At 45.3% G+C, this 26,223-nt stretch overlaps 1 protein-coding gene across 3 annotated transcripts in view; it reads right to left on the reverse strand.

Moving 5' to 3' along the window:
• LOC128902429 (phospholipid-transporting ATPase ID-like) overlaps positions 1–23,346 on the reverse strand; it is a 90,964-nt gene extending 67,618 nt beyond the window's left edge. Inside the window, exons 1-3 of one of the 3 annotated variants that reach the window (XM_054185442.1) lie at positions 11,253–11,501; positions 10,754–10,897; positions 3,748–3,826 (exon numbers count right to left, since the gene is read on the reverse strand). In XM_054185442.1, the coding sequence (XP_054041417.1) occupies positions 3,748–3,790 (43 nt within the window). In that variant the 5' untranslated portion in view covers positions 3,791–3,826; positions 10,754–10,897; positions 11,253–11,501. Of the gene's footprint in view, positions 1–3,747; positions 3,827–10,753; positions 10,898–11,252; positions 11,503–23,213 lie in introns of those variants that run through there. The other 2 variants (XM_054185443.1, XM_054185444.1) reach the window with 2 other exon arrangements.
• Between the last annotated feature and the right edge of the window lie 2,877 nt (positions 23,347–26,223).

Consider the following 26,223-nt stretch of genomic DNA (forward strand, 5'->3'; position numbering starts at 1 on the left):
TGTCTCCTAGACACGCTGGTAATGCCACAGCATTGTGGCATTGACACAATTGCACATGTTTTTAATAACAGCGATACACAGTGATAGGAAGTGATGTAAAAAATCATAAAAATAAATACATCTCTGAAAGGAACTTCGAGAAGTTTTTCAATTCACAGTTATTTCCCTCATGGGAAATTATGTAAAAATAAATACATTTTTCATACTCAATGTCTGATGTGGTAAGGCATTTCCTATCAGATCTGAATGGGAGTCCCAGAAGGCAAGCCAAGCCTTATGTCTGTAAGGCCAGTCTTGGGCTGCCTTCTCCATAGGGAGCTGCTACCCCTCTCAGGCTCTGCCTGGCACCTGGCTGCTCAAAAAACAGATGCCCTGGAGAGAAGACTGTCCCTAGCAGCAAGAAGCAAAACGCAATGGAGCTTCCCAAAAGCCCTGGCTCAATTTATGTCCTTCCTCTTCCTCGCACAGTACCCCTAGGTTGGGCTTATGGAGACGAAGCTGCAGCAATGACTGTTCTTGCCAATGACTGGAAGCACATACCCTGAGATAGGGTTATTTGTGTAGGTGAGTCTTCCCTGCTCCCTAGTTCTGTTGGTTTCATAGATGGTACTTGACCATCCCCATCCTCAAGATATGAGCATCCAGACTTGAGTAAAGCTGCCATGGGGTCACTCCAGTGACCAGAGATGTTCCACATTTATCAGCCATCGCCAAGGCATGATCCTTATTTCTTCCCACATAGTCCATGAGCAAAAAGTCTCCTCATTCCTCTTTGTTTCATCAATGTCCATTGTAGGTTAAACTTCCGTGGAAAAGATCTCAGGCCTGTTTTCCACAGAAACACTCCTGGTGCTTGCGTGAGATATACTTCCCCACTTTGGCTTGAAGAGCTTCACTAAGGTTCAGTTGTCTAGGAAGTGGTTTCCTGCAACAGTTTTTGTATGCCTAACATGACACCACATATTACTGCTCCATGGAGCTGAGTTTTGGTTTCATTCCTGATTCCTTGTACATAAACTTGAACATAAAACTACAAAAAATTTGATTCTTATCTCCAAGAAATTTAGACCATGTAACATGACTAGTTAAACTATACCTATCCTGAAAAAACTCTCCTAATTTTGTCTCTGTCTCAGCTCATGTGAAAAAGCCATGTCTTGCTGGGGAGAAGCTGCAAAATATTACTGGTTCTCATGGGAGTGATCCTGATCGCAGTTTCAGCAGCTGGCGCCTGAGGTAATCCGTTCCCTCCCATGAAAGTTATATCATGACCACGGCTCTTCAGTGACGTTAACTGTCATCCAGCTTTGTTTCTGGAATGGAAATTTGGTATTTCCATGGGCAGTACTGTCCCTCTGAGATAAGTGCATGGGATGTTCCCCGCAGAAGAGCTGCGCCTGCTCTCAGGCAGCACAGTCCTGAGGACTTCTACAAATACAAAGGCTTATAAACTGTTGGATCAAAATAGCACTTCAACCCTGGCATTTACTCCAGTGAAATGTTTGCAAGAAGGAATCATAGCCCTTTCAGCTTTTGGGCTGCAACACAAAAGAATTAAAAATAAAAGCGGAGGGAAAAAATCCTCTTTTAGCTTCCTGTTATGAAAGCTCCTCATTCCCTGATCACCCCAGCTTCCCTTATCCTTCTCTGAACTTCCTCCAGTTTGAATTCATTGGTTTTGAACTAGTGATCAAAAGTGCATAACATGTAAAAAAAAAATTATCTTTCCCTATATAGTACGGGTTTTATATCTAGGAAGATCCGAGTTTCTTAGACACTTGGTCGAAGGGGCAGATGAACGCTTCTCTGCTAAAACCCAGACACAAGGCCAGGCAAAACACGATTTTTTCCTAATATAGCAGCATAATCTTTTTGACAATCAGAACAGCTACTGCTGTACAAGTGGGGATGCCCTGGGTGGATGGTGGCTCACAGACAAGCCTGTGCTCCCTCATCTCCAAAGCCAAGATGGAGAAAGAGACCTCAGGCCGGCAGAGACCCCTCCCTGTCAGCAATCACAACCTCCCCTCCTGGGACTATCAGAGCAGCAAACGGATGCCCCTGTCTTAGCACCAGGAAGGGGACACAGCAGCACAATTGCAAAAAAAACCAACCCTTGGGAAAAAAGCTATTCTATCTTCGGAACGCAGGGAGGTTGGGAAAAAAATAATTTCATGTCAAGATATAAGTAGGGGACCAATCTCTGCGTTCCTCAAATACAAGGAGGAACACCTTGGACAGGAAAGGCTGGAGGCTTTCTCTCTTCACAGCGCCTCCAGACATGGATCCCTGACCAGAGATCACACCCTGGGCCTGGAGGTGAAGGGATAAAACAGGAGACTTAGTTGAGTGGCTCCCCCTCCAAAGCCCTGGTACAGATGAAGATGCACCTTAAGAGGCTGCAGGAAGCTGGCCCACTTAAAGGGTATGCGAGTAGCCCTCCAGCTGGACTTCTTCCAAGTATTCATCTCTGCAGGGATTTCTGCTACAAAGTCTGGTGAAGACCATGCTGCAGAGAACGGCTGCTCCCTATCTCCACACCCATTTATTTGGATGCCATGTGGAGCTCACAGGGAGGGAATTTTGTAGGCCCTGGTTTCCCCTCCAGCATTAATGTTGCCCTCAGCAGCTGCTGGGGTGCTCTCAGGGGGCATCTCTGTACTTTGCTCTTGGAATCATAGAATCATAGAATCATAGAATGTGTTGGGTTGGAAGGGTCCTTTAAAGGTCATCTAGTCCAACCCCCCTGCAGTAAGCAGGGATGTCTTCGACCAGATCAGGTTGCTCAGAGCCTCATCCAGCCTGGCCTTGAATGTCTCCAGGGATGGGGCCTCCACCACCTCTCTGGGCAACCTGTGCCAGTGTCTCACCACCCTCATTGTAAAGAACTTCTTCCTAATGTCTAATCTAAACCCACCCTGCTCTAGTTTAAACCATTGCCCCTCGTCCTATCGCTTCATGCCCTTGCAAACAACCCCTCCCCATCTCTCCTGTAGGCCCCCTTCAGGTACTGGAAGGGGCTATAAGGTCTCCCTGGAGCCTTCTCTTCTCCAGGCTGAACAACACCAACTCTCTCAGCCTGTCCTCATAGCAGAGGTGCTCCAGCCCTTGGATCAACTTTGTGGCCCTCCTCTGGACCTGCTCCAACAGGTCCATGTCCTTCTTGTGTTGAGGGCTCCAGAGCTGGACACAGCACTGCAGGTGGGGTCTCACCAGAGCAGAGTAGAGGGACAGAATCACCTTTCTTGACCTGCTGGCCACGCTGCTTTTGATGCAGCCTACTCTCCTTCCTACCTCCCATTGAAGGGAATATCTGGACATCACCATTAACACATTTCATCACCAGAAGTCTGCATCAGACCTTCATGATGTCTTGCTTCTTGGGTATATTTTATAAACTGCTTTGAGAGAGGGCACTATGCATTGCGCCTCTGCCCACTCCAACAAGAGATCCGTTTAGAAAGGATGCCAAAACCCAACTTCCCCAAGCCAGTCATGTGTCATGACAGAGCACAAACTTTGCAGCCTGTTCTTTTTCAGACATGCCCCCGTTCACTGGCACACAGGCCGCAGCACTCCCCCAAAGTAGTACAAAATGCAGGAAAAGTAAAGAAAGTGTGCCTTCCTCTGCCTGCCCTGCAGGTGTAAGTCATGCTCCCAAGCAGTCTCTCAAGGGCTCGCATGTGTGCTGTATTTACATTCCTTATGTTGTCACCCGTGACAATGGCACTACCACACCGCACTCACCTTTCAATTTCTTCTTTCCAAATTTCAATCCGAATAGAGACATCCCCAAACTTTATTTTAGTCCAACTCCATGGAACTTCTGGAAGAGAAAAGAGGAAGTAATTCACAGTGGGGGTTTCTATCCCTGCAGCACGACGTGATGCAGCTCATACATGTAATTCTGTCTCCATAAAATGGGAGAACCAAACTCCTAAGCACAGTGGCCACCCACTACAGTTTGTCACGTAGTGTGCTTTAAAATGCAAAACCATCTCAGGTTTGCAAGTTGCACCGCATCAGTGTGGGCTACCTTACCTTGGACATTTTGATCTGCTCATCTCCTGACATGGCAGAAAGAAGGGGCTGGTGGAAGAGAGACAGAAAAGGATATTCCTACTACCTTGGCCCTATATGAAAAGGAAAAATACACACACACAGGGCTCGTACTTGAGGTACAGAGGAACTGTGTGACTACCCAGAGCAAGACCAGCCTCCCTGAAGAGGGGGAAGCAGCGGGAAGCACTGGTTTCCTGTACATCTGCCTGTGCTCGACATGTGCTGGCTCACGCTGTTGTCCATCTGCTGGTCACCCTCCGTGTTTGGGGTGGACTAGCCTGTACGGCTATGAATAAATTTTTTCCCCAACAGGCTGCAAACTTCCTGGCCCAGAAGCCTAAAGCCAGGCACCAGAAATACATTTAAGGCACTGAATATATCCTGATATGCAGAGGAATTCAGCTTTAAATGAAACTTGTCTGTAATGAAACTTTCTGTGTTCCAAGGATCAGTTTATATAAAGTACTTAATAGTGATGTTGACGCTGACGGCCTGTGAAGATCTGTGAGAATGGGAAATGCCGGCACTGCCTGGCTGACGGGGAGCCTGAATCAACAGGGTTGCTGTACCAGTCGCTTAGCTGGCCAGTGGAGCCAAGCTGAGACATTTGAGGGAATTGTAATTTACCTAGAACAAGTTTTCTGGGTGGCAGAATGAAGTTTTTGCACTTTATTCTACGCTATCTGCGCAGAGCAAGGGTGTCTAAGGAGACAAGTATAGCAAATACATCGTTATTTTGGAAACACGCAGCCGCGAACACTGCCTATGCCACTGCCCAAATGCAAGCCTGACACAACGTCACTGAACCATGCCCAGTGCAAGCCTGGGCTTCAAGTCTTTTCAGAAAATGAAGGTAAACATTAAGGAAAAGTCTACAATCATTGCATAGGTCAAACATTTCTGTGCAGATCTCTATTCCAGATGCTAAAGCAAAAGCTATATTTAGCAGCTGCCATTCAATGAGCCTGAGATAAGGCAAACAGCAGCAGGTAAGCTGCGGCCGGCCGGCCAACCAAGTGCTGCACACCCTGAGCGCATCGCAGCCCCGGACCTGCTCTCCCTGCCACTCACCGCCGTGTCCAGGAGCCCCTCTGTGCCCACTCTGCCTGACGGACATCCCCCTTCTATTCACTCATCTACAGCTGGTAGTTTCTGCCCACCAGAACAAATGCTTTGGCAACACGTCTCCTCAAAGTTTCCTCTGTTCATGGAGCTAAACCGCTCAAAGTTACAATATTCAGCGTCACAACTTAAAGCTTTCTCAACCCTGCTGACCAGCCTTACTTTCCATCCCTAACTGACCTCAGCCTGTCATTTTCAACATCTTCCATGGTTTAGAATCGCTATTATGTCTTACAAAACCCTCCTGACTAGGACTGAGAGCTCCCCACAAGACGGTGGGAGGAGCAAGACACACTGCCCAAACACCCAGAGGGAAAGACCTCAGATTTCCTGGAGCACCAGGAGACACAGATCTGATCATCACTGTCCCCCGGCAGTGCAAGGGTGCCAAAAGGCGGGCTGCTTGTAATCATCATAGGGCTATACTGCTGTACTCTGGATTTTGCTGTGTTTGCCAAATGTTTTAGAAAAATTGTGCGCAGCTACCAAACCTCTCCCAGCTGTGTACTCAATTAGCAAGGCGTGTAATTTCAGCAGAGGGGGAAAAAAGGATGTTTATATTTGTGGGGGAGCAGAGAAGAGAGGGTGGTTATAAGCCTTCTTTCAGCAGCAATAACACGAAACAAACAATAGAGTTAAGATCCGCGTCACACAAACAAAAACCTGAAACTTCCTTCAGCTCTGACACATGGCTTTTGTTAATTACTGTGATTCTTTAATCACTAGTTTCTGGTGTGACTGCAGTATGACAACAAGACTGCAACAATACACTATTTTGGCATGGAGGGCGTCTTTAATTCCTTCAGCTTCTCAGTGCATTTGATTAGGATTGCATTCATTGAACATCTTCACTCAGCAGCAAACGTAAGTCACGATCATGGCCAGCACAAATATCCTTCCAGGCTCACCATTCCCATAAACCTTGTCTTTTAGGGCAGGCACAGGTGATAACTTTGCCATATCCATTTGTACCAATTATGTCTCTGGTATGTCATTTTGATCACACAGATTTAGCATAGCCTCTTACTTGGTTAAAGCCCAGGAGTCATAAATCCTTCCCAAGCTGACCTGACCCTTTATGCAAAATTCAGTTCCTTGCTTGCCCAAACCACAGTGTCGTTTGAGAATGTGTCAGTATTCAATGGGCACACACACAATGGCATTAAGGGCTTGACACACCCCTATTGCACTGAGGTGTACCCATTATTTTCATAATATTGCAAATATATCCCTTTGCTCCTTTGTTATTGACTCACACATCTAATCCTCATGCTCCTTTGCCTAGCAAGCCACTCTCACGCTGGCTGCAGCTTCTGTCTGCCCGGTCTGCTCACACCCCAACCTGTGCCAGTACCTTCATATTTCCAGGAGTCTGTTTTCAGCCTGGTAGTTCACTGACCATCGGCTGCAAGTGTAAAACAAACCTAAGCGAATGACGGTGGCGTTGTCCCTTTTGGTGGTGCTCCAGGTCCTGCTCCCATTTGTGTTGGTTATCAATGCTTCTACAGACAGATGGGGTCTCTTGGCTGACCTGAGCTCTGCCTGCCTTTCAGTCCCAGGTCTTTTTCTCGGGGTATTTTGGACTCTCGTTCCTACCTCTAGGGTCCAACATCTTTGCACCTGTATCTATCAACAATTTCCCTCAGGATATTTTTCCCCACCCAGATTCCACTGGTGATCAAAATGCACATCCCTGTTCAGTTTTCTTGACTCTGTTTTGTTTTTTTCTTTACTTAATCTCTCTTTTTTCTTTTAAATGTGAGATTCAGTTTCTCTTCCAAAATCTCAACGACGGGTCTTCAGCCTCCTGTCACTCAAAGACACTGCTGCGGTTTCAATTTCTCTTCGCGCTTTCTGGAAAAAAATGACCTCTCACATGTTTCATTTTCACGTGGCATGAAGTGCTTTTCAGATTTTGGTAAGACAGCCTCTTATTCCTGAATTAATTGAAAACCCATAAAACACACAAAAACTTTCTATAGTCAGAAAAAAAAGGCAATTTCCTGTTTGCCTTCAATTTCCCTGGCACAAGCTATTTTCAGAGGCAAAGTGAAGCACTGCTTCAATCTTCTCAAGTTGCCTTCCACAGTATATGTCAGCCCTTCTGGACTTTTTTTATGTTATTCCATTTTCCACTTGATTATTTTGTGGGTTTTTTTTCATTTCTGTTTACTCCAGGTACCCTGTGCTGTTCATTAATCAACAGGGGCTCACATATTTGAGTAACCATGCAGGTCCAACTGCTCTGCTTAACAGGACACGTGTTACTTCCCCATGTTTCCAAAGCCTATAGCAAAAATTATTTAAAGCTCAAATTCCCGGTTCCTCTTTTATGGGAATTTGGCGTTAAAAGCTATGAATAAATTATCCCTTCTCTCTATAGAAAGGCTTTTTACCTACAATGCTCTGCAAACTGTCTCACTAGGGCTTACATTTCTCCAAAGACAATCCACCTGCTTTATGGCTACTGACAGTTTAATCATGGGCTCTGAGCACTTTAATATCCACAGCAAGAAACTATTTTGATGCGTCTTCAATAGGGAAGGGATGCTTTCTCGCCAACCACACTCAACCTTATTTAAGAGAGACAAGAGCCAGATTTGGCTTGAGAACACAACTGCAAAGCTCCTCCTGCATGAGAGGCAGGTTGCAATGAGCTATGGCTCGTGGAATTTGCAAAGGGCTACAACCTAATCCAAAACCGTGGCTTGCTAAGGGCTGTGCTGCAGAAGAGGAGGTGTAGGGAGGCACTTCCCACCAGCCCAGTGATGAGCAGCAAAATGAGAAAAGACGTGGCACAACTCGGATGAACAGAGAAGAGATGCGGCAGATGGAAAACATGGCTAGTTTCTTGGCCCTGTTTCTCTGGATGTAGCTAGACAATACATCAGATCCAATGCTGAATACGGATTAGAAAATACTTGATGCTTCTGCTCCCATCATATTGTTCCCAGACTCTGTGAAGTGATCCATGTTAAATACAATCATTTTTGGAAGGGTTATTTTAATCCAGATCATGGGGTGCAGTTCAGTACAGAGAGAAATTCCTGCCCAGGCAGTGGTTGTAGCAGATCTGAGGGGGCAGCAAGTTGTGCCATAGTAGTAGAAGCATGTATCCATAGTCCAGGAGAATTAGGCAGGAGAACATGATTTCTTCAGTCAGTTTTGCCACCAAACATAGTGTGGTATGTATACACTCTAAAAATGTAAATAGCCCTGTCCAGGTAAAAATTCAGAAAGCATACCATACCTCCACTCACCAGCTTTCCATGACAGGTCAGGTTTTGCATATGAGCAAGACTTAGAAGTTAACTTTTATTTTTTAATCTGTGTTCAGCTGATGGAACAACCACAAATACCCACAGGTCTTAGAAACCTTTTTTTTTTTTTCCCCCCCTTCTTTTTCAGGCTACAGCACTAAATATCCAACCAGTAGCTCAGTATATGAGAAAGCAGATCCCAAGCGCTGGGCATCGTGACAGCCAAGGTTCAAGACTGCCTGTGCTGCCTAGTGCTCTCGGTGGGGTAATGCCGTTAAACACCATGAGACGAACCAAATCAAAGTCCCTAAATTTTGAATGCGTATCATTTTAAACTGGTTTTGGAGGCACAACTGGGAAAACATCAAGGGTTTAAAATACATTAGGTCCTCAGACTCCCTGTTTTCTCCATGCCTTAGTTGCATGCCTGACGGGGTGCACATGTATCGTGGTTTTAGTTGGGACAGAGTTAATTTTTTTACTCACGTCTGATATAGTGCTATATTTTGGATTTGGCATAAGAAATATTTTTGATAGCGCAATGGTGGTTTTGATTGTGGCTAAGCTCTCAAAGCCTTTTCCGCTCCTTACACCGCCCTGCCAGCAAGCAGGCCGGGGGGGCACAAGAAGCTGGGAAGGGACACAGCCAGGACAGCTGACCCCAACTGACCAAAGGGATATTCCATGCCATATGGTGTCATGCTCAGTGTATAAAGCTGGGGGAAGAAGAAGGACGAGGGGGACATTTGGAGTGATGGTGTTTGTCTTCCCAAGTCACCGTTACAGGTGATGGAGCCCTGCTTTCCTGGAGATGGCTGGACACCTGCCTGCCGATGGGATGCAGGGAATTAATTCCTTGTTTCGTTTTGCTTGCGTGTGCCGCTTTTGCTTTACCTATTAAACCATCTTGAACTCAACCCACAAGTTTTTTCTCTCTTTTACTCTTCCGATTCTCTCCCCACCCCAACTGTGGGGAGCAACTGTGTGGTTCTAGCTGCCGGCTGGAGTTAAACCACGACAACATGCTCAGGCGCTAACGCAGGAGAGTCACGATCACTCCCAGGTATCCCAGAGAAGGACATCACAGTTGGTGCAATGTTTGCTAATGCTCCACGAAGAGCAATGTAAAGGCCTGGCACACCTGGCATGGGCTGACCTGGTAATGTGCCACACAAAGGCATATTTGCAAAGGACCCCCTTTAAACTTCTGATATATTAACTATTTCAGTCAAATTGCTCGCTTTTGGGTTCCAAAGAGTACGATTCATATGCTTTCCCCTACTGAAAGCAAACACAAAAATTGCAGCCATTAGAAATAATTAGCACTGATCATCTTTTAACACCGTACTACATTAGCATTTGTTTTTCTCCACCCCTCCTTACAACCTCTTCTGTTTGAACACCTCAAGAGCAAAACAAGGAGCAGCATGGGCTGTACTACTCCTTGCTTTGCAAGTGGGAAACTGAAAGCAAGCTGCAGGACGAACAGAGGAAACATGTTTTTAATCCCAGAAAAACACTCTTTTGGGGCTGAAATTGGATTTACCTGAATTCAACTTGGAATAAGTTTAAGACGCTATAAATGGTCACTCTTGGCATCAGGGTTTACAAAAGGAGCGGTGACTCTGGTTTAAATCTACTAGCTCAAATGCAAGGAGTTTGAAAGTATCCCTGAAACCTTCCCAGCTTTTTAAACACCTGGATGAGGTGAGCTAGCCCTCCAGCTATTTTTTGCTGCTGTTCCAAGATATACATACACAGACCCATGAAACTGTGTGTTCCCACCCCCTACGCTCAAACGTGCCAATGCAATTAGCTATAATTGCTGGGAAACAGACTCAGCCTGTTATCTGCCACGTTTTAAAGCAGTGATCCAACATCCCCCATCTGTCTTCATTAAGGCACCCTTTAAACTGACACCAGAACAGCAGTCAGAAATTTGCATCCGGCTCCTTTGGGTGAGCGAGTGGCAACGCTCAAGTTACGGATCAACAGACAAGTTCCCGCAGGGGGACGCGGGCTCCGCGTCTGCTCCCTCCCGAGCGCTGGGAACAATAGCAGCTACCCCGGGCGGCCGCGGCCCCGCCGCCGCTGGAAATCATGCACAGCTCAGCTCACACTCCACACAGAAGTCTATCAGCTCACTCACCCAAAAAAAAAAAAAAACCACTCAACCCCGAAACGCTTTGATTAAACTTCGCAAAACTCTCAGGTCTGGGGGAAAATAAAACAAAACAAAACGCAAGTTTTTCTGCCCCCAAAGGCTGAGAGAGAAAACAAACAAGCGGAAGGAAAGCAGTAAATCTTACCCTTGAAGGCTTGTAAAAGTCACAGCAACAAAGTAGCTGCCCTCCATAGCACTCCGGTGCGCTCCTGTCTTCTCATTTACACGCAGCTTTATCCCCTCCCAAGACCAACAGCTTCACTCGCAGTCGCAGCGCCAGGACATTCGTCTAAGAAAGCAAAGCTTCTTTGCGCTATGGAACGGGCATCGCGTGCTTGTCTCCAAGACCCTTAAAATCCACTGGGGACCCGCTCTGCCACGCAATGTCCTTGTAACTAAACTTACTCCAAGTTCCCTGCTTCTTAGTTCAGTCACTGGGCTTGGCTCCTTGCCAAATTCTTCCCTTTTTTTTTTTTTTTTTTTTTTTTATTCTGTTTCCTGTAGATAGGGAGAGTGTAGTAGCTCCCTTAAAAATAAAAAGTTTCAGCCCAACAAGCTGCAAAAGAGCAAAGCAGAAAAGCAGAGCACCTAGGCTTGGGGCACCCCAATTAATTCCAGAGGCAACTGCTGCTCCCCTTACCTACCTCCTGCCAACGCGGAAGCTTTCAAAAGGAAACCAAGGGAGTAAAAGACTCCAGCATATCAAATTCCTTTAAAAAAGGATGAACTTGGTAAGGGATCTATTTCCCAGCAGCAGCCCCTCACTCTGTGTCAGTAATACTGGAACTGGTCAGGACTCCTTAAACCCAGAGACACTGTCCTACAAGCTGATCCCAAGGCTCCACCTCACCCACTTTCCAATAGTTGCAAGTAGCAAAAAACTCTGCAGAGAAAAACCTCATCGAGCACAATTGCACAACCCAACCACAGAGCTTCCTCCAGCCTGCCAGAGGATCATTTCAGAGCCGAAACGTCAGGGCTTGCTCATCCCTGAGAGCATGACCTCCCCTTGGCCTCGGGGATGTGGATTAGGTATCAGGAGAAAATTTTTTCAGTGTGTGGGTGGTGAGGCACTGGAACAGGTTGCCCAGGGAAGCTGTGGATGCCCCATCCCTGGAGGTGTTCAAGGCCAGGCTGGATGGGGCTTTGAGCAGCCTGGTCTAGTGGAAGGTGTCCCTGCCCAGGGCAGGGGGTTGGGAGCTAGGTGATCTTTAAGGTCCCTTCCAACCCAACACATTCTATGATTCCATGACACCTGCCTGGCCTTGCCTCCCTTGAGGGGCTCCTCCTCACCAAAACCACTCAGCACTCTCATGAGCCTCCTCACCTTCCCACTCTTTCTCCCACCATCAACGAACCAAACAGTCAGAATTGTGGGACCCTTCACAATACAGTACCCTCCTATATGCCAGTCCCCTGGCATTTCACCTACCAGCTACACTACAAGGTTCAAACTGGGCCAACTACAACTTTAATTCACCTCCTTCTTCCCTATACCTGTGAACTGTAATTATTCTAAAATCACCATATTCTTTCCCTAAGCTGCATTGACAGTAATGCCTGCCAGGAACGTCCCAATTTATTGCAGACAGCAAGAGAAAGTTTAACATAAAGGATTTCTATATGTATTTATCTCTGTTTTTTCCTTCATCTTCTGTGTTTTCCCACTGGATTTACGTGAACACTGTTAGAATTAATTTCAAACCTACCCACAAACACTTGAACGTGTTGATCAGCTGATTAATTATAGTCACATGGGAATGAAGGCTTTGCCAAAGAGTATTTTCTAGAAGGTGAAATTTTCTGAAGTCCTATTGTTGAGAGATACTAGTGGTTTGGCTTAACTGAGTAAGTTTTAGGAATAAATTATTTAAGTTAAATAAGTTATTTGAGAATAAATGACTTAGAATTATAATATGGTGTGATTTATGCTGTTTGCCTAGCTTTACTTCGCATGAGCAGGCAGATTTGCTGAAGCCTTTAGGCTGCAATACAGTTAATTTTATTAGGAATTTTTGTAGCAGCTGGTACAGTGCTGTGTTTAGTCTTTTAGTATGAGGAAAATGTTGATAACACACTGATGTTTCGGTAGTGTTTCTCCCAAGCCCCCGGAACAAAAATCATGGGGGTCGCCCTCTGTGGAGGGACCCTGGTCTGAGCAGTGACAGACTTGGGTGGTGCGTGTGCGACTCCTTGGGTGGCGTGCAAATGCTTGGGCAGCGTCTTCTCCTTTAATACCTGTCAAGAAAAAAGCTACAGAGGACCTTGAATGCTGCAATGGCGGTACTCCCGCGGTCATGAAGGTTAAAGTGCAAAGTGGCAGTGAAGAGGATCCTATAGCACCATAAGGAAATTCTGAAGGAAGAACGAGAGGCTATGCCACTTTGCGGTGACTCCAGGGTTATTCTTCCAAGCCATACCTATTTGAGACAACATTTATGGAATTGGCTTCCTAATTCCAACACAAAGTATCCATCCACACAAACAGCCAACATCGGACATGGCATAGACAACTAATGTCGTCAAGACCCAGGTCATTTTCAGACGATTTTGAACTGAAAAACATCTAACTTGAGAGAATTTCCCCTGCATTAGCCATTTCCTATGTTCTCACCATGCACAACCCATCTCAACAGCAACAGCCACAGGTATCACATTTTTTCCCGTAACCAAAAGTACAAGGATCTGGATTAATTTCGATCCTTCTATGTATTTGGAGAACTCCTTGGTCTTGCTTCATTCTGGAGTTTTCCTCTTTCCTAGAACTTTCTTATGCTTTTTCCCCCCCTTTTTAACATGTTAGCTAATGATGATTCATTCCATACTACTCCCATTTTCTTTGCTGCTGTCTTTATACATCCTTGTTACTACCTGTTACCTGGCTCATTACCTCAGCCACAGTCATGTTTTCCTTCCTAGAGTTAGGTTCATCTTCTTTGACATGAGAGTGGACCCAACCATAAAAGCAGCCAGCCTTGGGGCTTATTTAGACTTTAGAATAGCTAAAAATTGAGTAAACTCAAACATGAGTTTGCTAATGATTTTTCTTGGCACTGAAATCCACCTCACGTACATTGGCAACGACCTTTTCCCTCAGCTATGCTTTCCCCATGGATTTCAGTGAACCTGCTCGTGTAGGGAAGCTCAGCACATGTGGAAGCACTCAAAAGAGTGGGAGTGACTCAGTGTTGTGAACTCAGCTCTCTTGTCCTTGCCTTACACTTTGGTCCCTGGGTAGCATCTTCCCAATAATCACACCATTCGCATCCTCCTTTGCAAATTTCTGAACCCATCAGGGAGGGCTGCAGCCTGCAGTGTCAGTTGTCTAAATTTCAGTGCCTGCATGAGGGGTGTACATGTGTGCTGGGTGTCTGAGCTCCCACTGCAGCACCATGGTTTGGGCAGAGATTCAGCTGACCAGCTGCAGCAAGGCAGCAGTGTGTTTGCGGTGACCGATAGTTGTGGGAAGAAGAAGTTCTGTCTGTTGCCTTTCCAGTAAAAGAGCTGTTTCCTTGGCCAGGCAGCCACCTCCAAACCATGGTGCTTCGCCTTTCAAACCTCCACTTTCCCAAGTGCCCACTAGTCACAGAAGGCTAGCTTAGAGTGGGATGGATTTAAATTCATGCCATTAAGACCTTATCCTAGGATTTCCAGTCATTCACCCTGTGCTGCATTGCAACTACGATTGAGATGCAAAACTGAAGACTTACTGACACTGATGTTTAACGGATGCCCTCATCCTACCCCTCAGACCAGATCAGCTTTCCCTCCAAACAGCAAAGCTGAGAGAGCAGAGGACCATCTCCAGAGCACACAGGACCCAAATATGCCTGGTGACCTAGTAAGGCTTTGAATGGCTTAATATGCCCCCAAGTAACTGGAAGAATAACTAGAGGATAGGAGAGAAAGAGAAGAGAAACACACCCTGGAGCATCCCACAGTGTAGACTTAAACTAAATGCCAGTCCCTGCAAGAAGCCCTCCCTATGTCAATGCTATTTTTAAAATTACTGTCAACCAAGATGCTTTCCCAACTATCCTATATAGTTCGAAAGAAGGACTGATGATATTTGCTTTCCCTTACTGTCTTGTGACTGCAGTCTGCAGCTCCTGAACTGCAAGGTTTGAAGTTCTGCCATGGCCGGTACCTCTCACTGCAGAGAATTCGCTGTGGCCGATCGAGCCAAGCTGGGCTCCCTGCACCCAGAACCCGTGCAATGTCCAGGGATCATTTTCACACAAACAACCAAAGCTCCAGCTCCCAAACCAACACAAGCACACTGCTCATACTAACCATGGGAGTCACAACTCCAGAAAAGTCTTTCTACATGGAGCTGAGGGGTTTCATCACAACCCCCCAAGGGTCAGCCTTAGATGACCGAATCTCCTCCCACAGCCTATGCTTTCCTCATCCCAGCTTTTCTCCCCTTTGCTGACTAGTCCTGGCCAGCAAGGAGCGCCTTGTGTAGAGGAAGGATAAGGACTGTACTTCACTTTGGGGACCACTGACACATCTGTTGTTATGAGCACCTGCAATGGCTACAAGAGGTCAGATGGGCATCTAGTCCCAACTGCCTTTGCTATGAGAGACTTTCTGCATCCTCTTGCTGTCAAAAGTCAGTGTAGGATGTGTAAGAAATACAGGACTGAAAGGAACAAATTGGGACATTAATGCCCACCCCCTGAATATCAGACAGCTGTTTAAAAAATACAGCGTAAGAGGAACATCCGATTTGCAAATTGCCGTCGTCCAGAAAACACCAGCACAATCATAAAATCAATAACGAAAGACCAGAGGTCCCAAAATATCCTGTATCACAGGTGAGGAAGGTTGAAGTGTACTGGCAGCTTCCTTGATCCCTGCAGAGGATGGGGCAGCTGAAACTGTCCAATTGGCAGCAGAAAGCTCACCACGACACTGCAGAGGAAGGGAAAAAGAAACCCTACATGTCCCTGTTATCATGACCAGACTGTGGGAGGAGAATGAAATGTAGGCAGGAAGGCAATGTCACTAAGTCACCAGTTGCTCTAGGGCTGTCCTTGCCTGATGGGAGCTACTCAGCCAAATTCATTTAACTGCTCCTCTAAGGAACTGATAAGCTGGTAGAAATCCAAAGTAACTCAATTTGAGCGGATGCTCTGGATTCCTGCCCCTGTGCATCCTTCTCCCAGGGTGTGATCTGAATTGAAGTGTGCAGCTTCTGCACTGCAGGTCCGTACAGAAATACTCCCATACCTCACCTGTTACTCCAGCAGTGGAAGCCGACACGGTGCTGTAAGGTACATACCAAATGGAAATGGTCAGAAAATAGTTTCAGTGGGTGTGCGCAGAATAACGTGACTCATACTGATCAGGATCCGGTGGAGTGCCACTTAACCTGCAGCAGGGAAGGAGGAGTGCATGGCTAGAAATTCCCTTTCTCCATCAGAGCCCCTTGCACAGTACTCCAGGCCCTTACCAAACAATGATCAGATGGGTAAAATCGTAAAAAATCCACAAAGGCACAGCCTCTTGCCTTTGAAAAGAAAGAAGCAACTTGCTCTGGTGACTACTGATCTCATCTTCCTGGCACCAACACCTGCAAATGTGGTAACTCCTGACATTTTAAAACAGAAATTAAAATAGTCTCTCTAAATTGTTCCCATTGCAGCCCATAGGAGACGGAGCAGAGTCGAAAACCTTTTGGTCAAAGAGCTTTCATCTGGATTCAGTTTCCCAGATTACACTGCAGGGGAGATAAAGCTGAACTCAATTCTGCAGGGAACACGGCCCAAGGGCATCTCTCTTCTCTGAGGTTGTTCCCACCAGAATTGGGATCTTGTGTTTGCGACTCCCTTCTGGCCAAAAATTTCATTGCTCTGGTAGGGAAGGGACTGTTGCAAGGGAGGAAGTCTCCCGGGGACCTGAAATGTTTGCTGTGATCCCATGAGAAATTAGGTGACTTGATGGACACAGAATTCAGTGGGAGCTGATGGAGATCCACCTATCTCAGAGTTACGTTCTTGGGCTATAAATCTGTGTCTCCTCATTTACCTATGACACCGCACGTGCCCGGCTGCAGGGGGAAAGCACAGGGATTAATCAGCCGCTACAGCAAACCCCAGATGTGTCCACACTGCTTTTAGCACAGATTTCCTAATCATCATCGGTGAACAAAGTGGAATCTCGGGGGGATGCTTGTGAGGGCTCGTTAAAAGCTAATCATGCCTACGTGAATAGAAAAATCAATAGCTGAGGGCAAAGCAACAGCCGAGCTCGTTAGAGCCTCCGACTAAAGTGCCCTTTGTAACACAGGTATTACACAAGACCTCCTGCTGTTATTTGCAAGGCAGTAGCTGCCACAAACACATATGCTGTATCTGGTGACACTTCAAACACTGTCACATGCACACTCCTCAGATACACATCAAAAAAACCCAGCTCATACCACTGAGGAATTAGGATACCCCCCCAGTGGGACCCCATGATTGAACACACAGAGGAAATCCAACCCATGTCAAGCCAACAAAAAGCCCCAGGTTTTACAGAGTCTTCCCACGAGCTCTGCGTATAGGAAAAATGGGCTGCACTCGTGGGAGAAACAGCACTTTTGGCTCGGTATAACATCACCCGAAGGGCTGTATAATGGATAGACAATCTTTAATCCCCTGAAGCCTCCCAGAGATGCTCTAGTCCTGACGGTGCTTAGCCTGTGTACTCTCTCTGTAAGCTCCACTGCCATGGGAGAGCAAGCACTGGTGCCTAACAGAGCTCAGCAGGCAAAGGAGGATGGGGCTGCAGTGGATCTGCCTTCAGTTTTCCAGGTAAATCACTAAGGAGCAGTGTCCACCACGCCAGAGAGGCAGTTTCATACTGCGGCAATTCAGCCCAGTCCCGTATGGCCACTTCCAGAGTTTTCTGCACTAAGCATGTGTGGAAACAGTGGGAGACCCCTGGATCTTCAGGAAGCCGTTCGTTTCTGCATTCCCTAGAGCATCACCCAAGAGATCTGGGATTTATTTCTTTAAGCTGCTCATGGTTTGCAGTATGTATTGCCCTGACAGTCAATTATCCTTCACATGAAAAACCCAGTGGCATTCTGAGAGGATTCCTTTAAATATCATGTCACATCCATTATGCTCATGAATGCTTTAGCCATAATTCCAAATTAAATACAACACGTGCTTGTATATCTGTATTGTCTCTTTTCCCAGTTACATCTACCCCTCCAGGAAAAATATGGAGGCAACCTCCTGCCTTCCATGAAATTCTCACTAGTATCAACGATCTTTTGTAAATTTAATAGTAGTATTTTCTGCATTAAGTCCTTATTATATTATTATAGCTTTTGCTGGCTAGATGGTGATGAGTCGGCCCACTTCAGAGAAGCCAGGGGGAGCTCAGGGGTGACCAACTGATGTTTGATTTAGGGATGTGCAGCAGCACCCGCATTCCGTAGGGTCATGGTCCCAAAAGGGGACAGGAGCATGTAAGGGTATATTATTCTAGCGCTGATCACTGGGACTGTGTGAATTGACCTTGTCATAACTAAAGTTCTGTGAGCTATGAGAAGAATAAGGAAGCCTCTGCCTGATGGCAAAGTAACGTGATTGGGATAGAGTCAGAAAAAAAAAATAGCCATCTTATAAAACAAGGCCCAGGGAGCCTAAAGTATCGAGAAAAGAGAATCTGGCTCCCCTTTGAAACACCACATTTTAGCTAATTAACCAAAGATCTAAAATCTCTGTGCTAATGCAACCTGGCATAAATAGTCACAAAACCATTGATTTCCCTGGAGATTTCCCCAAGGAATGTGCATGACATTTTTATCAACAGTTTGCACTTCATTTGCAGCATCACCTTGCCAGTAAATAAACCATATATAACCACGTCTGCGCCAGCACGACCACAGCACAGGCACGCCAGGTCCTGGCACTGTCAGCCTTTGCTTTCATCCAGTGCAAGTTTATGTTATGTTAGATTGTTCCTTTATCTGTTCTCCAGGTATATAACAGAAATGCACGTTCCTCTGCACTTACATGGCTGAGTATAAAGACCTGTTTTATCCTCATCTCCACACACACAGAAAGTCGGCGTTGAAGCGGTGAATTCCCGTTAACTCAAATGGAAGCCATGCACATAAATCCCTCTGCAGCCATATGAAGGAGAGGAATGACCTGAAGGGTGCACAGGGCCTTCAGGATGTGATGGCAAAGTTAAGGAGGGCATGTTCTCCTTCCAGCAATTTAGGAGAAGCTGGAGGGGGAGAAGGAAGCAGCAGCTGCTAAATCAGTGAGAACTACACACCGGAGTGCACACAGCCACAAGGATGCTGAGGGTATATCTCTTATTTGAGGTTAATAGTTCCCATTTCTTCTGTTGGGGTGTGATGCAGTATCACAGAAGAACCCTTTGAAATCAAGGAGATACATGGAGACGGAGGCAGGTATTTAAGTTAAACCCCCTATTCCCAGCATTGCAATTTGTCATACCATCTTTGGTTTTTATGTGCTGCTTGCAGGGTAAAATTAGTTGTGGGTCCCATAAGAAGACGCAGCATTTGCTGTTTGTGACAGAGGGATCAAGGTTTTACAGTATATCTCCAGAAGGCAATGACACACAGCCTGAAGCTAGGAATGTGCTAATGAAGGCACACAACAGAAAACTTAATCAAAGACTCTGCGAGACTAAAGGGAATTAAGTAAGGTTTCAGCAGTACCAAACACCTAGTCAGGAGAAATAAAGACAGGAGTTTTCTTAACAAGGAAGTAAAAAAACCCAAAAATCCCATGGTGCTCTGGCTTGGTGTGGCGCAGAAGGGAAAGCTCAACCTTTTTTCAGTGCCTCCTCCCCCCAAGGATATAGGTAATCTTCAGATAATGACAGGATATCGCAACTTAAAATGATATAAAGAGAGGTGGAAACTACATGAGGCTTAGTGCAGCCAATGAGAAATTGTATTCTTAAGCATAATCTTCGGGGTGTGTTTCGTATCTGTAGCGTCTTTTTTGTGCTGTGTTCGATTATTTCCAAATCTGCATTTTTAACTTTCTCGTAGCCTTGAATCCTGGCAAGCAACAAAGTGTTCCTCATTCGAGATGTGGCACGTCTCAAAAGCAGAGCTCTGCAGTGCTCTGCCCGTCGCCCAGCTCCACATTAGGGTACGGGTACCCCAAGTGCCCACGTAACTGCTTAGGCTAATATTTTATTAAATAGCTAATATTTTCAGGGCTTCAGTGAAGAAGAAATGTCTTCTAAGGACTGTTACTATCTGACCAAGTTCCCTGGAATGAAGCAAAGTACTAGAAAACATATATAATCCCTAAAGGCCTTCACAATGATGGTGAAATCAGAACAGAATAAACACCTTGGGTCAGTAAATGAAAGTCATAATTTCTCTCAGAAAAAGCATAAAAGCATGATTGGATTAGCCTTGGAGTGAGGATGGTGCAGAGATGTAACCAGCTCAGACACAGGTCTGAATGTTTCTTTGGATGTCATCTGCTGGGCAGGTTGTGTCTGCCGAGAAAGGCGCGGACATGAAATTTTTCCTACAGTCAGATTGCTGTTTTGGCCATAGGAGAAAAAGTAGCCTAAAACATGAAGGGATTAGACAAAGGCAGTATCCCAAGTGAGTTTGTGGAGCACATTTGGGAAGAGCATATTTACACTACTCCAGGAAAAATGCTGAGAAGAAATTTTGTTTGTAAACCAAATAAAGCAAAGCACAGGTTAGCGGGGGCAGCCCACCTGTAGCGTGGATTTGCAGCAAGGGATGACCACAAGGGAAACTAGTGACAATCCAGAGAACGATCTCTGTCAAGCAGACAGAGTCAAAAATAGTGTCTGGTGACCAGCTGTAGCTGGGAAGCCTCTCTGGCACGTGGTAAAGCTGTGGGTAGCATGTCTCTACCTTGAGATTCCAAAAAATATTCGTGACGTGAGGTAACCATGCCAATGAGGCATGAAATCTAAACAGACCAAAGTGTGTATTGCTTCATTAATCAATACCTGGTGTGGTGGAAAGTTACTGAACAAATTATTTCTTGGAAGGTGGTTTCAGTCTGTGGCTTATCTTGCAAGTGTCCTACAGTTTTGGTCAGGTTTGCCTGTTTTTGGTTCCTGTTTCTAGTCTTCTGTTTGTTAGGAAACAAGAAGGGGTCTCTCCGGAGGCTGTCATGGCACTCGAAGGAGAAGACTCAGAGGAAGAAGGCAGGCACTTATGTGAAGGCCAGACCGCAGAAGCAAAAGGATTCACATGTGAAAAAAAGAAAATTTAGGAGCGCACAAGGATGCAGTGAAACAGCCCTAGAGTCAGACCTAAACTGAAAAACAAACTCACTGTTTGATGGATATAATGGTAATGAAAAGCACTGGAAACCAGTGAGTTTAATGTGTTTACAGGTGTGCCCTGATTTGGTGTAAAACAGAACCTATTTTCTGTTCAGTAATTTTATTTCTCAGTTAAGTCTCTTCTAACTAACTGAAATAAATGACATGGCATATTTTTTCATATGGTGTCCGCTTCCAGAGTGATAAACCTGATGTTTATAGTTAATACCAAGGAATAGTACGCAGAGAGGCTCCTGCTTATACTTATTGGTGTAACAGCCAAGGTCAGCTAACTTTGTTATTTGCCCCATTGGAGGGTCGGAAGCTGAAAAGCACAGAGGGGTCACACCTGTGGGGAGGAGCAGACAGGACAGGTGACCCAAAACTGGCCAACAGGCTATTCCATCCCATTGGCATCATGCTCGGTATAGAAGCTGAGGGATCAAAGGGTCAGCTCTCCTTCTTCAATGGCCGGTGTCCGAGGAGGACTCCGTCTGTTCGTCTGCCTCTGATCCCAGTCCATGCATTCCTGAATCCAGGTCTGGAATCCAGTTCCTGTCCGTCGCTGAGTCCAGTCTGAGACTTTCTCAGTGCCTGCTGGTGACGTGATCATCAACCTGGAAGCTCAATACCAGTTTTGTGTATATTGTATATGTTTCTTTACTTTCTTATTGATATTATTGTCTTTCTCTTATTATTATTTTATTATAAATATTTCATTAAAGTAGTTTGGTTTCTTTTCAACCCATAAGTCCTCTCTTCCTCTCATTTTCTCTCCTCTCCACTGAAGGGAAATGTTCTATCTTCTCTGAAGGGGAAAGAGGTAAAAGAGAGCATCTGTCGTTTGTTTTAGTGGCCAGCCCAGCCCAAACCACAACATGCCTGTGTTTGCTTTGAGCGGAGCCTGAGGTTCGTGCACAGTGCCTGGGAAGCCCAACACAGCCAGCTGAGGCATTGGTTGGTCTCGCAGCAGATACAGCTGAAGACAATGTTAGTCAGAGTAGTCGTGGTTTACAGGCTCGCAAATAAACATAAATCACTATCAATTTCAGTTTATGCTCGCATGACAGTTCCTCCAAACTACAGCAGCTCAGGAGCAGATACACATCAGTTTGGATGGCTTTGTTAAGTGGGAGAATCCTTCAGGAGATGTTCAAGGTAGTTGCCACTCCAGCCATTCCACCCTGGTGCAGACACATAGCCCTTGAAAAAAGCTCTCTGAGGTAGAGACTGTTTCCACAGAGTCTGCAAAGACACCACCAAGGGTGGAGGGCTCTAGAAGAGAGTATCAGGGAGAGCACTCCTAACAGGGATGCAAGACAGCACAGCACTCTGTTCCGACCAAGCATAAATTAAGCAAAACCATTGTTCTCACTCCCCTCACACCTGTATCAACATCTTTTGTGCTGTTATAAAGCCAAAGCAGTAGATTTAAGATGGAAAAGTAAACGAAATCTTGTTTGTCCAAGAAGTGAAATGGCAGGTGGGGAAAGCGTTGGCAACAGTCCCGACGACAGCAACTGTATAAACTGCACACAACAGCTTTCATCAAAGGGCAGGGGAAAGAAAGTGAAGGTCTTAATGTTAAACTAGTTGGTCACCCAGGTGGCCACTGAAATTGCAACCCGCAGTAGCTGCAGGTCCCAGTAAACTCAGGATCACATGAACAATGGAGCAGGAAGGAAGCAATGGATGAAAGAATAACACTGGATAACCTATGGAGGGAGCTGCACAGGCCCATGGCGTGAGTCAGGGAAAGGGAAAAGGAGTCTTGTTTATCTACAGATGTTATCGGCCCTGTCTGCAGGGCAAATCCGTTTATGATGGAGGCAAGACATTCCCGTGTCTCATGCCTTTACTGTTAAATTAAAGTGCAATTGCCAGTAACGAGGGTAGGGAGAGCTTGGAGCACCTTTTAAATTCAAGCACACAGAGAAGGAAAAGCCTGGCTTCCCCTTCAGAAGTTTTAAACGGAGAGAGAAGAGGGGTCTGGATCCAAAGCCAGTAAAATGGAGTTGTGCTTTCCCACCGACTTTGGAGAGCTTAGCTGAAGCCTCACTGCAGTGGTCCCAAATCACTCTACCTTTGGGTGTGACTGACACACTGAAGCTGGCACTACATAAAGAAAACTTAGACACAAGACCCTTTATTGAGAATCAACATTTACAGATGCAGAACAATCCAGCATGCAAAAGGAAAAAAAAAATACACAGGAAAAAAATAGCTCTAATCTGGGCTCCTGTGGAAGTTTTTACACTTTTCTCCTAGAAGAAGAAATGAAGGAATTGTCCTACCTGGCTGTTCTGTGTCCTCAGCTCAGCCGTGAAGCTCCCTACGGAGCACCGGGCTTTCCAGGATCCGGAGGTAAACCCGTCAGCAGGGACACGCTGAACACGGTCCAGAAGCCTTGGTGTGCTTCGTGTACTCGATCAGGACTGCAAGAGAAAAGGCAAAGTTCCCGAAGCTGTGGGTGGAACATGGCACCGTGTAGCACCGAGTAAATAAAAAGCAATTGATCGTTGGACTCGAGCATGACACCAGGTATTACAAAGGTTTATATGCCATAGGCAGGACTCTGTATTTCCTCTGGGAGAAATGCAGCCCTAAAAACCCGCTGCTGCACGCTGCTGCAGCTGAAGCAGCAGCGAGAGATGCAAACGAGACATTGCGCTCAACTTTTGGCACCCAACAGATTTATTTTCTTGGACAGCACTCAGAGAACTTCAGTTGCAAAATATATTCTTTCTCGAAGGTCAGACATTTCATTAGCTCCCATAAGGACATATAAAATATATGTAACTTATGGGGGATAACGGATTATTTGGGAGGTTTATGGTGCCAAATATGACAGGATCCCTATTCAGGTTTCTGAATGACATGGTTATGCAAAAAAAATGTGTAGGTTCAGCTTTTGACACAAAGCTATTTCTTTCAATGTCCTCTTCAGCCTAAAAAACAACTTTATAAAGGTAATTTTGAGATGAGAAGAGACAGAGCTAATATAAAAAAATCGTCTAAATACAACTGTGGTAGGGTGTAATACGAAAACTTAAGATAAAAAAAAAATTATCTAAATAATGGCATTTATCAAGCCACAGCAGCACTGCAGATATTCCTACAATTTGAAAATCCAAACTTCCAGTGCTAATTCACAAGCTTTGATTTGCTTCTGTAGGCATTTTGCCACCTAATTCTAGGTTTGATGACATCTCGTGCCTGAAAAAAATATCAGTATTAATGTCAGGTTTAAATAAATAAGGATTTTTTTTCAAAGAAACAACTTTTTTTTTTTTTATTTCTTTCCAATATGCTGAATTATTGAAGTGGCAGGCTTTACAAAAGGTAATTCACAATTCCTTAGCTATCTTGTCTGGGGCCTTTTTCTCGGCTAATGAAAAGAGACTCATCAGTGCCACTGTCCTCTGCAGCCTTTTCCAAATCAAATCTATACTTTGGTTTTCGGTGCTACACATTGCAGATTTCACTGCAAAGACGGCAGTGGAAGCTTACCATTTTATTTACAGTTCTGACAGTAGATAAAGGCCATGGTTATGACTAACAGGGTCACGTGGACGCCTGAAGAAGGAAGGGTAGCAGACTGAGAAACACTGAAATGAGACTCAAATCCCTTCGCACGGCTGTGACAGTTTCTGGTCGAGTCAGTTGCTGCTGCCGTACTTTTATTTTCTTATTCATGAAAGGGAATAATAATTCTTCACTTCTTCAAGAGACCAAGTAGGAGGGATCAGGGACTACAGGGTGTTTAGAAGCACCCGAGTGGCATCTCAGTACGTGAGAATTGCTAAGTCTCTCCCATGTAACGAAGGCACAGGCTACCTCAAAGTCCTGGTAAAAACAGGGGTGTTTTTTTTTTTCAAATTGGAACACTCACCTTTCTGGGGAGTACAAGTGAATAAGCTTTTTTCTGTTCACTTTCCAGTTCTTGCGTTAGTTCCTGATACTACTATTGAAAGAGAAGAACATTTTCTTACGAAAAAGGTGCCATATAGTGCAGATTTCAGGTTTAATATCAATAGTAATGTGACAGCCTCTCCTGGTAGCATTTTGCCTCCAAGCACAACAGCTATGAGTCAGCAAGCTGGTAGGAAGGCTTTTGCACAGATTTCGGAATAGGTGTTGGAGGATACGCAAAATTACAATTCTTTCCTGTCTTTGCTGTGTTGGTCACTAAAGTAAAAATAACTTTAAATTAACAATGATTAACAATTTGGAACTAAAAGTACAGCTTGAGATTAAAGCTTTCGTAGCATGAGAAATGCCTTTGTTTGGAGCTAAAAAGCTACTGTTTAACAATGATGCAATTTTTAAGGGGAAAAGAAAGACATGTGGCTGCCTAATGGAAAGCCATTTTGCAAGACCTGGTTACAGGACCTGCTCTTCCCTTAACGACTCTCGGATCTTTCCAAAAGATTTCTGCCAGAGGAGTTCTTTCAAAAGTTGCTGTCCCCTTTACAAAACACAATGTATTGTGGATCATTTCCTCTCTCTCCCATCTTCTAGACTATGGATGGGACAAATAACCTATTTTTCTCGTCCTCTGTGAAATCAGAGTCTGTTTGTACAGAGCTACTGGGTGTATTTCTTCATCCTCACGCTTTAGAAATATCCTGCTATGTTGTGGCTTCCTCCAGCAGCCGTAATGTGCAGGGAAAGAGGCATGGCAATGGACAGATCTCTCATGATTTCTTGTGGACACTCATCCTGCCAGCAATAAGCACATCAACTGTCCTGGAATAAGGAAGTTTAGTACCACACTGAGGGATGAAGCAGAAGGTATTGGGCTTTGGCCCTCCTGCATATCCAGACAGAAAGACTGTCTTCTAACTGAAGCCTGCTCCTAAAACACAGATGAGTCCGTTGTCCACATGATTTCACTCAACATTTTCGACAAGGACCAGCCCTGCTTCATCCTCTAGGACCTGCCATGCAGGCCACAAAGACCATACAGGTTATCAGCCATACATAACTGAATGTCTAAGAACATATACTGGTTGGGTGTGAAGAGGAATGGGCACTTTGAGCTAAGGACACCGCAGCTCAGACCCATTTGGTACAAATCTTGCTGCAAACAGAGTGGTTATACCACAAACCATCACTGCACTTTCATGGGACATTGGCTGCAACATATATGCAGCACCCTCAGAAGCTCCTGTTTGTGCCCATCCCAGACTAGGCGCTAATTTGCAAAAAAAAAAAAAAAAAAAAGTGTATTTGTTTGCATTATTATTGGCTCAGTTCCCTTATCTGACTCACTGGCGTAAAAGCAATGTCTGCACAATACAG

Source organism: Rissa tridactyla, chromosome Z, assembly GCF_028500815.1.
Source record: "Rissa tridactyla isolate bRisTri1 chromosome Z, bRisTri1.patW.cur.20221130, whole genome shotgun sequence".
Lineage (NCBI taxonomy): Eukaryota > Metazoa > Chordata > Aves > Charadriiformes > Laridae > Rissa > Rissa tridactyla.